A 12,219-nucleotide genomic window follows, 5' to 3' on the forward strand; every position below is an offset into this window, starting at 1 on the left:
TATTTATATTATAACATTTGTATATTTATATTTAATTATATATATATAATATTTAATTTAATTAGTTACAAACTTATAATAATAATAATATTAGTTATATATATTATATAATGTATATTAATTTGTGTAATATAATTAATATTATCAATTATACTAATAATTATACATGTTTACTAATAGAAATTATTAATCAGTTAGACTAAATTTACTAATACATTTATACTAATATATTTAATTAGTAAAAATTTCCTATATCTCATTTACAAAGAGTCAATAACTATCATTTACAATGTGATTTATAATATATTTATTATATTCCATTCTGAAAGAGTCGACGAACCAAACATCAACTATAGTAATGATACACATTCCAGGTACTTGAACCAAACAAATGTATTGGAATGAATGACCTCATTCCAAACCCAAGATATCCAATTCCGAATCCGAATCCAATTCCGATGTGCGAACCAGTCACTAATTGACAAAAGGAATACTCAGTCACTAATTGACTAGTCAAACTTTGTTTTGAAGAGTTTTGAACTCCTGCATTCCTTTCCCTTGCTTGTAACTGGCACCAAAATGTGCGCATGTTCGACCTCTAGTACTGCTCCCACAGCCAACAGATTCTTATTTGCAATTGCAATTCTTGATTTTCTGAATAATTATGTTGTCCATCTTCTTGCTCCCTCACCAGCTTCCTACAAACTGGTGTCCTTGTTGATCTATCAATTTTATGAGTACGAGAGAATAAGAAAAATCGAGGTGGATAACTCTTTTTAGGTCACTAGAAGTACAATTCCAAGAAGCAATTAACCAACTTTGGATTGTAAATAGGAGCTTCTTGTTGACTGCTTTACACACATCACAAAAATTTCTTTAACTTTAAAGATTTAATCAAATTGAGTACTACTTCAAAGCATTTAAAGAGTGGAATGTACAAGATTTATCCACAACTAAGAACTATAATTCACATTGCTCCACCTCATCTCATTTGGCTCTCATTTATAACCTGAATAAACTCATTCCTGATTGCTTGTAATCCACTGAGGACATCTTTAATATTCATCCTGTCCCTCTGAATTTCTTCAGAGCATGAAACACCAATCCGAAACATCGATAGGTAGCATTCCTCCTGACTGATGACGCTGCCTTTGCTTGTATTGGTGATCATGCCTGCTATGGATTCTGCTTCCATTGAGATCTTTGGATCAACAATTTCCATTACCTGATGGGAAAGAGCCGTCTTAACATAACTATGGAGACTAAAATCATCTGTGAACATGCTGTCAGTAGGCCTTTTCCCTGTAAACAATTCAAGCAATAGAATACCATAGCTGTATACATCTCCTTGTGTTGATACCTCTCCACCCATGCCATATTCTGCAATTTCAAGTTCCAGGAGAACGGACAAGAATTATTAGCTGAAATGCTGAAGGGATTTAAAGGTCGAATAATTGTGTGCATCTCGGACATTCTAATTGAAAGATTGTTTAAACTTAAGAAGGCATGTAATTGTACCTGGAGCAACATATCCAACTGTTCCTCTAATTGCTACTGAGCTGCTTTGATGTTGATGGGATTTACCTTCGATGGAGGAAAGAAATTTTGCTACGCCAAAATCACTAACCAAGGCACGAAAGTCATCACCTAGAAGTATGTTGCTTGGCTTTATATCACAGTGGATAATCGGTGGCCCACACTGGTTATGAAGGTAATCCAAGGCGGACGCAATGTCGATTGCAATATTCAGTCTTTGTATCAACTGGAGCTTCATTAGGCTTTGTCCCTCTTCCTCAGCTGAACTTGGATGTAACCAATTCTCTAAACTTCCATTAGGCACATATTCGAAAATCAAAGCCTTGAAATCGTTGTGCTTGAAGTCTAAACTTGAACAAGAGGTTATGATCTTGACAAGGTTTCGATGGCGGATGTTTCTCAATGCTGCACATTCAGCCAAGAAGCTCTTATGGGCACCATGTTGGTGGAGCTTAAGAACCTTAACAGCAACAGCATTTGCTCACCAGGTTTGAGGACCCCTTTGTAAACAGAGCCATATTTACCTTCACCAATCAAATTTTCTGAAGAAAAACCATTGGTGGAATCATATAATTCTGCATATGAGAGCTTCTGATTCTGTTTTCTACTGCAGAGGTAAAAGGTAATTGTTGTTTTGAGCTTCTTAGTCTATGAATTGCATAGGCAGATATGAGTAGTAAAACTATAGCTAGAGGAATAGTAATGGCAATGGCTATTACTATACGAGTAGCCAGCTTTGCTTTCTTTTTGGTAGGTTTAGGACAAGATGATAAGTTCAATGCTTTGATTCCTCCGCATAGCTTTCCATTCCCCAGTGCTGAAAGGGCACTAGAGTTTGCAAAGATCCCATCCATTGGCACTTCACCCTCTAGCATATTATAGGAAAGATTTAGAGTGCTGATGAAGTTTAATTTTGCCAAAGAAGCTGGAATTTGCCCTGACAAATTATTCTGAGATAGATCTATGACCTGAATGCTTTTCAATTCTCCTAAAGTAGAAGGTACAGAGCCTTCCAAAAGTTACCTTTCAACCTAAGATATTCCAACATCTCACAACCATCAATAGAGGTTGGAATTTCACCAGATAATTTGTTTTCTGAAATATCCAATGACACTAGATTCTTCATATTGCCAACTTCTGATGGTAATGATCCGGTGAATTGGTTTTGAGCTAAGAGGAGGCCAAGAGAGAGAGATGAAAGAGCAAGAAGTTCTTTAGGTAAAGCTCCACTTAGGCGATTCTGACTAACAGTAAATCCTTGCAAGTTACTGCAGTTACTCAAAGAAACAGGAATGTTACCTGTAAGCATGTTCTGTTCTAATACAAGAATCTGTAGTTCAGAAATGTCACCGATTGTTGAAGGAATTTCTCCTGTGAAGCTATTTTCAGACAGATAAAGCTCCTGCATTTTGACAAGTTTCCCCACGGAATCAGGAATAATGCCTGAGAGAGAAATGTTACGCACATCGAGATAGCCCAAGCTTGCAAGGTTTCCAATCCCAGAAGGTCAGCTACCAGATATAATGTTATCATTCAGCCAAAAAGATGTGAATTTGGTTGAAAGATTGGCAATGGCAGTTGGTAGTATGCCTCCAATTTGAATTCTTGACAAACTCAATATTTGTAGATTTGTGCAATTTGATAAGGAGGAAATAAAGCTAATATCATTTGCTTTATCAGTTCCAAGGGGATTATGGCCAAAATGTAAAACCTGAAGTTCTCTCAGGCTACCTAGATTTTGTGGAATTGGTCCTGTGAGTGAATTGTCTCCTATGCTAATTTTTATGAGCCATGAAGCATTTGCTAATGTAGTTGGAATTGATCCAAAGAATTGGTTCAAATCAGCCAAAAATAAAGTAAGGTTTGGAAGAGTCAATCCCACAGTAGCAGGAAACCGTCCACTTAATAGATTGTTAGTAATAGAAAAGATTCGAAATGTTGTAGAGCTGAGGAGGAACTGCACCTAAAACTTTATTTGAGGACAGCTCAAGGACATGCAGATTTGAAAGCCGACCAATCTCAGCTGGAATATTTCCACCTAGATTGTTTCTTGATATGCTAAGTATTTGAAGAGAGGAAATATTACCCATAGATGGTGGAATGCTGCCTGAGAAATTATTCCTGGAAAGGCTCAGAGCATAAAGCTTAGATAAAGTGCTCAAGTCATCTCGAATTCCCCCGATGAGCCTGTTACCCCTTAAATCAAGAATACTTAGCTCTGAACAATCCGTGATATTTAATGGAAGTTCTCCCTCAAAGGAATTATTGGCAAAACGAAGATACTGAAGCCGAAAAAGTCTGCCTACTTTTTCAGGAATCGTACTATGAAAGTTGTTATCCTGAATATTTTCTCTGAGAAAGGTAAGGTTTCCTATGGAGGGAGATAGAGAACCAACCAAGTGAAATGATGACATATTCAAGACAGTGACTCTTTGACGAAGCTGGCCACATGTGACTCCACGCCAATCGCAAAAGTGAATGGAATCATTCCAGGAGCTTAGAGCCTGGAATGGATCTCCTTGTATTAGACCCTTGATGTCAAGCAGAGATAAAAAAACAAAATATATGCAGATATGCATAGTTAACTACTCAGAATATATGCAACAAAAGTTGACTGGTATAATTGACAACAAAGGCTGTAAGTCAAATATTGAGATTAAATTCAAGGCTGAATGTGAACTCAATGCCAAGTCAACTACTAAAACAATTTGAAAATCTCAATAATCTCACTATCTTTTTGGACTTGAAAATCCTTAATAATCTATTATTAGGAAAAAGGATAAATATAGTTTCTCACATTTCCCAAAATATTTTGTTTTCCTGCTTAATCCATCAAGTATAAATTCGGGTCCTAACCCAAAGAATGACGCTAGGACACTATTTCGAAATAAAAGAAAGCCACAAGAATAAAAAAACGGATTTAGTAATAAATCAAAAAGGAAAACCTCACCACAAATTCTGCAGAATTTTAGGAAATAATGTATATACCCTTTATGAATTAGCGAGGTTTCCCTACTCCTAATGAAAATTTATCCACATTACTAATTTATTCTCCATTTTCAATCATAGAATGTTTAGATGCTACTTGTCTCTATATCTTTTTACTAAACCAAAACATTCTTAACCAAGAATCAAGATAATTATACAAATCAAATCTTCATACATGTAGAAACACATATATATCTAACTATCTAAGGAACTAATTGTGGTTGAATAGCAATCCAGAGTCATGATTTTATTACAAGGATAAGAAGTAGGAAAAAGTAATTGACAACAAACACCACAATTTAAATGTTGATGACTGCAACAGATTGTCCGTCACCTATCTTCTCTTAGAGGAACTCTCCTTTCCATTCACCATTTATCCAGTGTCCAATGCCAACTTGAGGGATAAGAGAAATTGTCTGATAATTTTCACTTTGTTTGTCCAAATTCTGTACTTTGTGGATTAGCTCATCAGACATGTCATACAATCCAAGAAATTTAAGCCCGGTCAAGTTTTGGAGGCCCAAAGGCAGGCCCTCCATAAGCTTGCAACCAACAATAAAAAACTTTTGGAGACTAGACAACGATTCTTCTTCCACTCTTACCCATTTCAATCTTTTTAATTGTCCAAATTCTAATTTCTGGAGTTTTGGGAATCTTCCAGCCTTAAAGCACAACGTCTCCCCTTCATAAGCACGATGGAGAGTAAGTTCCATCAAGTTGGGCAAATGTCCAAGGCAGCCTATTGCGTTCTCATCTTCACTCAACTCACTATTCAGCAAGACTAAAGTGCGCAAGGATTGAAGTGACATTACCCATTCCGGTACTCTCTTTCTAAACTCCCACTCAACGACAGCGTTGTAAGAAATCCAAGTCTTGGAGAGACGGAATGTTGGAGATTAAGGGTCTCCTCTTCTTTAATGGAGTAGATATACAACTCTCGAAGGTTGGTCAGCCTCAATAGGGAGGAGACCAACTCCTTTCCATCTTCTCTTCTCAGCTTTGTGATGGATAATTGCCGCAACTGAATGAGCTTCCCAACCTCCCTTACTATTTTACCACTGTCTCCAAGGAAGTAAGCTTTCCAATTCCATCCGGAGATTTAAAGCCCCAAATTGAAAAGTTATTTGAATAATCACCCCTTCTGCCTATGGCAAGGTAACGGAGTTTTCTCAGCTTTAGAATTTCCACAGGCAACTCCATTATATGAGTGTCTTCCAGAATTAAAAATTCTAGGTTTTGAAGCTGCCCAATAGATTTTGGAATGATTTTAACTCTGGTGCCACTTAGATCCAGATACTCGAGATGAAATAGTTTGAAAACTTCCTTCGGGATGTTGTCCAATTCAGCTCCCACTAAATCTAACACCTTTAGGAACTTGGGACCACCACATAAAAACTTGGACAAAAATGAAGTTGTGAGAGGATCTTCATACCCGAATGTTTCCACGGACCGAAGACACTTTAACCTGCTGAAACCTTGTGGAGGATTATCAGTGAAGTTATGAATTGCTAGGTGTCGAACGTTGTCGGGCCATCTTGTGCAATATCCAGTGATTATGGCTGTGAAGCTCTGCTCTTTAGATTTTGAAACAATAATTTCACGCAGAAAATCATGAAGACCACAGTTCACCAATTTGCCATCATCCCATATTTCTTTAACTTGGATTAAGCTTCTGTTGATGAGTTGTTCTAGATATCTCATAGCTATATCAGTAGCTATCATTCCTTCTTCTTCTTCTTCTTCTATAAATCCCAGTGCTATCCATTTATCAAGTAAAATTTCGACATTAATTGGATGATCTTCAGGATAGATACTTAGATATAATAGGCAATTTTTGAGATGGTGAGACAAATCGTTGTAGCTGAGTAAGAGTATCCTTCTAATTCTATCAAGCTTACCGCTACCATCTACCTCACTGCCAAAGCCACGAAAAATCATCTCCCATTCATCTATCTTATCCTTGTCCTTCAAAGCCAAAACACCACCCATTGTTACAATTCCAAGTGGTAGGCCCTCACATTTTTTTAGTATTTTTCTACAAACTTCTTCTAGATTCGAAGGGCAACCATTACTTTGAAATGTTCTATTGCAAAAAAGAGTCCAAGAATCTTCATAAGAGAGAGGACGCATCTTATGGATAAAGTCATGGGATGCTAAACAGGATGCAGAAGCTACATCGGTAATTCGTGTTGTCAATACAACACGACTACATATTTGATAGTTTGCCAAGCATTTTGACTCCACACATCATCAAGGACAAGGATGTACCTTCTTTCTTTGAGGAAGTCCTTGACAAATTCGCTGAGCCTAATACCATCCATGGATTCCACTTGCGGAGGCACCGGCTGTCTGATTTCCTCGTACAATTGTTGAATCAAGTTCTTGATGATGACTTTGAATTGAAAATTTTGAGAAACAGTTATCCAAGCATGGCTCTGAAATTGTTTCTTCACTGCAGCATCATCGTAGACCTTTTTCACCAGGGTGGTTTTACCGAGTCCCCCCATTCCCACCACTGAAACTAGTTTCAAGTGGGAATGGTCATCAAGGATTTTGGAGATGAGCTCTTTTTTGGGCTGATCGATGCCAACAAGCTTAGCTTCTTCAATTAGGAGTGCCTGATCACGAATATCATAATCTGCATTTGCCACATTGGAAGAGCTGGAGTCTCTTTCTTGACTACTATACAGAGGTTGGTACCTCTGACGCCTTGCAGAAATCTCTGCAACTCTGGCCTTGATATCTTTTATCTCCAAAGAAATCCGATGGCGGGCTTTCAGATTTTTTATTGAGTTGTAGATCTTTCCAACGCGGCCACACAATCCATCCGCATGTCCACGAGCAAAGCGGAAGGCAAAATCATTGAGAACATCCTCTGTATCATATGCAACTTCTCGAACCTGCTTGACCCATTCTTGGAGTTGAGAATCATTGTCCTCCTTTGCTTCTGCTTGTCTGAGGAAAGCCTTCATGCTTCCGAGTTCATCTTTGATGAACTGAACATCTGGTTGAAGGCCTCCCAAAAGCGTGGTCTCTTGGGAAAGTAAGGCTGAGAGCTGGTTAATCAGAAAGCCTACAACACTCTCGGCCATATTGCTGAAAAATAATTCTTAAGTGCTACTTTTCTTATCAAGAAAATTTTGAGAACTTTTGCAAATTTCGGAAAATGTGCTGTTTTTCTTTTGTAGTACAGAGGTTGTGAAAGATTAGCTACTCAAGAATGATATGATTTCAAAAGAATAGCTACTCAAGAATGATATGAATTTAGGAAAATATGTTTTTTTTCCCTTTCCCAGTATACAGGTTGAGTTTTATTTGGCACTTTGGTAGTATGCCCAGAATGACCAAAACTTATTGTAGAGAAAAAGTGAAAGATTAGTCTACTTGAAAAGAAAAGCATAGAGAGCATAACCTAAGAAATAGGCAAAGGATAGCTATTGTCTTGGTCTAAGAAAGGCATAGAGAAAATTTAGTTTTTTTTTTTTAAATTTAGATAATTTAAGTAGGAAAGAAAGGTATTTGTCTTATAGAATCTAACAATCTTGAGATAATATTCAATTCCCTTCTCTTATTTTCTTAACTTGCTCTAAAAGGAAACATCTATCTATAATTCTAAGTAAAACCACTAGATAGAAAAAGAACATGGCCTTGAAGTAGAGGCATTAGTCAATGACGTCCTTTCACACCTCTCCCTTTCCCCCTTTTCCTTTGCAAGAGTTGAAAAAAAAAATGTACTTTTCTTTTTGTGCTATAAAGGATGTGTTTTACATAATCTATCCGATTCAAGAATCATATCAATTTCAAAGAAGATCGTTCTTTAAATTGGCATAATACTTGCAAAGTAATATAATGATTGTGAAATCATGAAAGGTTAGTCCACCTGGAAGGAAAAGCATATTGAGAATAATATAAGCAATGGCTCAAGCATATAGAATACATATTCATTTATGCTACGAAGGCAAAGATAAAATTTTGACTCTTTAAGTTGGAAGATATACAATATGACAATGTTCTTGAGAAATGTTCAATTCCCCATTTATGTTGTTCCTTTTTCTTTTTCTTTTTCTTTTTTTGGTGCATAGAATATGCGTTTTTCATGACCTTAGCCAATTCAAAAATGATATGAATTTCAAAGAATATTGTTCTTGAAATTTGCACTTTGTTGCAAAATAACATAAATTCACCGTGCTTGAAGGGAAAAGCATATTAAGCATAGCCTAAGAAATGTGCCAAGTATAGAGGAATTGATACTGACCTATATAGAAGGCACAGATAAAATTTTGATTTGTTTTGTTGGAAAGGAATCTTTAAATTCTAAGGTTTTTGGCGTCACACTGCATTTCAAATGCCAATGGAAATTGGAAACTAAACAATTGACGATACGTTGCAATAGCCTTCTCTAAATTATATAAAGTAAAACCATTTCTTTTTTCTGTTTCTTCTTGTATCTCTGTCCAAACACCCCCCCCCCCCCCCCCCAAAAAAAAAAAAAAAAGAAGAAGTCAATTGTCTCAGTAAGAGAGCAATTATGCCTTAATTGGTCATGTAGGGATTGTTTTTAATTAGTTCATAAAACGTTTGCTGGTTACGGACCTCGATTGCAACTTTCTGTATGGATGAAGAAAGACCCTTCTAGACTACAAATCGAGGAAGATCAAAGATGCAAGAAAGGCATAATTGGCGATAATTGAGTGAACTTTAAGTAAAGTGACTGGAATTTGGCTATGCTAGAGAGGAATAAGTTTTAAATAAGCTTGACTAGAATTTTGTATCTGATGCTTTGCGATTCTTCCATTGATGTTTTAACTGAAGTACAATATTTTTCATATTTTCAAGGAACCTTAAAGTTTTGTCTAAAAATTTTTTTTGCTTCCTGACAGCTTTAGTCGATGCTGAATATTCTTGAACTAGGCGTATTATTTCCAATGTACTACAATCAATGATGGAGCCAGGGGGGGCAGAGGGGGGCCATGGCCCCCCCTAAGTTTTGAGAATTTTAATTCATAATATGTAAATATGTGTGTAAAATAAAATTGGCCCCCCCTAAAATTTTTCAATTTTAGTTTATATTATGAGAGTTGATATATATATATATATATGAATTAGTCATCTTTGAATGGAATGGCTTGCAAGCTTTAATTTGCCATGAATGTCCATATGCCTATTACATTCATTGTTTGGCTCATAGGCTTCAACTTGCTTTAGTTGTAGTTTCTAGAGAAGTAGCTTTTGCTCACCAATTCTTCTCGAATTTAGTTTTCATTATCAACATTGTTACTGCATCTAACAAATGTAATGATGAATTAAAGGAGACTCAAGCAATTGAAGTTGCTACTAAGATTGCTAATGGTGAACTTGAAACTGGAAGGGAGCTTAATTAAATTGGCACTTTAAAACAAGCTGGAGATACTCGTTGGAGTTCTCATTTGGATTCTATTTCTAGTTTACTGAAAATGTTCAATGCTACTTGTGTGGTTTTAAGTAACATTGCAGTAGATGGAGGCTCATACTCTTAACGTGGAGATGCAAATTTTGCTTTGAATCAGTTGTTATCCTTTAAGTTTGTTTTCACTTTGCATCTTATGAAAGACATTATGGAAATTACTCATCTTCTTTATATAGAGCAAGAACTAGTACGTTTAAGAATAGAACTTCAACATTTTGACCTCGACATTCCAAATTATCCTGAATTGCAAGAATTATCTGGTATTAATGAGTTATGTCAAGGCTTAGTGAAGACAAGAAAATCAGTGACATATCCTGTTATTGATAGATTGATTAGACTTGTTTTTACTCTTCCTGTATCAACTGCAACTTCAGAGCGGGCATTTTCAATTATGAAAATAATCAAGACAAATCTCCAAAACAAGATGGAAGATAATTTCTTGAATGATTGTCTAACTGTGTATATAGAAAAAGAAGTTGCTGAAAAATTTAACAGTAATTCAATCATAGATGAATTTAATTCTATGAAAGAGCGTAGAGCTCAATTTACTTCTAAGAAAAGATGTTGAAATTTCAAAGTATGCTAACATAACTTTTATCTTTTTTAATTGAAAATAGTTACATTTATATTACCAGGTTATATATATATATATATATATATATATATATATATTGCATAGGTGACATATTGGAGAGCATCTTCTCATAATGTGCAAATTGGATGGTTTGTAATATTATAAGATATTTAATCAAATGTTATCTTTTTTATTAATTTTTGTTATGACTGTACCGTATATTTATGAATAGACATACCTTTATAATTAAATTTAATATTTGATATTTTTAGATGTCATATATTTAAATAGAAGAAATTATTTTGAACATAATATATAAAGATAATTTTATTAGGAAAAAATTTTGGCCCCCCCAAAAAAAATTCCTGGCTCCGTCACTGACTACAATCTTATGAATATGTACTTACTAAACCTGTTCAATGACTGAAGGCACATAAACCTCTCCTCAAGATGTTTTTATTCTTTTTATTCCTTTTATTCTTTTTATTCATATGCGAATGTACAATCCAAAAAATTGTTTCAGAAAGTCTTTTTCTTCTACTGTGAGAAGTATTATTATTACTGATTATTATTTACAATAAAATCTCTATAAATAACAACCTTGGAATGATACAAATTCTATTGATTTAAAGAGGTATTAATTAATTGATATATTAATAATTTATTAATCTGTCTAGTGTACTCACATTTCAATAAAAAAAAAAACACTCATTTAATCAATTATCTAATGAATTATCTGAGTGAAAAATGATACAAGTTCAAAGGTATCAAGTTTAGAAGAAATTATCGCTAGTATCACTCAAAATTCTACTAATGATGAAACTGAGGATGACATACTCCTCAGTTTTGTTGCACTAAGGGTTTAGTGCTTGAGAGTTTTTGCACTATTTCGTTCTTTTGAAGAAGCAAATGGGTTTTAATTAAGATTTTTTAATTGCTTTAATTTATTTGTTGGAAATATGTTTTTACGCGTGAACTACCAATTCTACCCCCAAAATTTGTAACCGAGTTGTTACATGGTTTGATTCACAATTGAGAGTTTATTTCTAGGATGTAAAAACTTGGGTTTTTAAATGTGAAGGACCAATTTGCTTCGTTTTAAATGTGAGGGACGAAAAGAATAATTTTACGAAATGTGAGGAATGAAACAGGTCATTTTCTCAATATGTATTTGCTATGTTAAAATATATATATATATATGAATTGATTGTAGTACTTGAGGATATTATAGATATTATCAGTTTTTCATTTCCATTTTTAGATACTAATAATTGCAACCATTGTAATTAATTTTCAATTTTATATTTTCATTATGATAGGTAAAGTTAAATATATTGAGTCGAAGGGATATGAATTTAGAGGTTAGGTATAGGGGGAGGAGCGAGGGAAGAAAATGGTGAGGTGTTGAAAAGTAACAGGAAAGGTTGAAGAAGAAATATGAATTACAAGGATGGGCGGAGAAGGGAGAGAAGAAGAAAGAGGATTGCAGGGATATGACAGAAATGACAAAAAAAATAATAGAGAGGGTGGTACCATAATAGAAGATATGAAAATTGTAGGAGGCATCTGATGACTAACTGATGTATAAGAGAAGAGAGAAATGATGGTGATTTTTAATAATTTTGAGAACTCTAAAAACACATATTACGGAGAATTTTTGTAAAATATACGTTAA

The 12,219-nt window shown here is 34.9% G+C and overlaps 1 protein-coding gene and 1 pseudogene across 1 annotated transcript; both read right to left on the reverse strand.

The window, feature by feature from the left end:
* Positions 1-1,935: 1,935 nt before the first annotated feature.
* LOC113780407 (LRR receptor-like serine/threonine-protein kinase EFR) lies at positions 1,936-4,115 on the reverse strand. The gene is made up of 4 exons (XM_027326211.1): positions 3,623-4,115; positions 2,560-2,979; positions 2,256-2,473; positions 1,936-2,184 (listed from the first exon to the last, which is right to left on the reverse strand). The coding sequence occupies exons 1-4, from the start codon at positions 4,113-4,115 to the stop codon at positions 1,936-1,938; spliced, it is 1,380 nt and encodes a 459-aa protein (XP_027182012.1).
* Positions 4,116-5,571: 1,456 nt separating this feature from the next.
* LOC113780409 lies at positions 5,572-7,616 on the reverse strand (annotated as a pseudogene).
* Positions 7,617-12,219: the final 4,603 nt, after the last annotated feature.

The sequence above is a fragment of the Coffea eugenioides genome, chromosome 8, assembly GCF_003713205.1.
Source record: "Coffea eugenioides isolate CCC68of chromosome 8, Ceug_1.0, whole genome shotgun sequence".
Classification (NCBI taxonomy): domain Eukaryota; kingdom Viridiplantae; phylum Streptophyta; class Magnoliopsida; order Gentianales; family Rubiaceae; genus Coffea; species Coffea eugenioides.

Bases quoted from the DNA above. Each gene is read 5' to 3' on its own strand.
- LOC113780407 (XM_027326211.1), bottom strand. From the start codon at position 4,115: ATGCATATCTGCATATATTTTGTTTTTTTATCTCTGCTTGACATCAAG. The intron at 2,980-3,622 runs GTAATATTTCCT...TTTCTCTCTCAG, and splicing joins CAGCATTCCACCATCTATGG to GCATTATTCCTGATTCCGTG. The intron at 2,185-2,255 runs GTAATAGCCATT...TGCAATTCATAG, and splicing joins CAAAGCTGGCTACTCGTATA to ACTAAGAAGCTCAAAACAAC.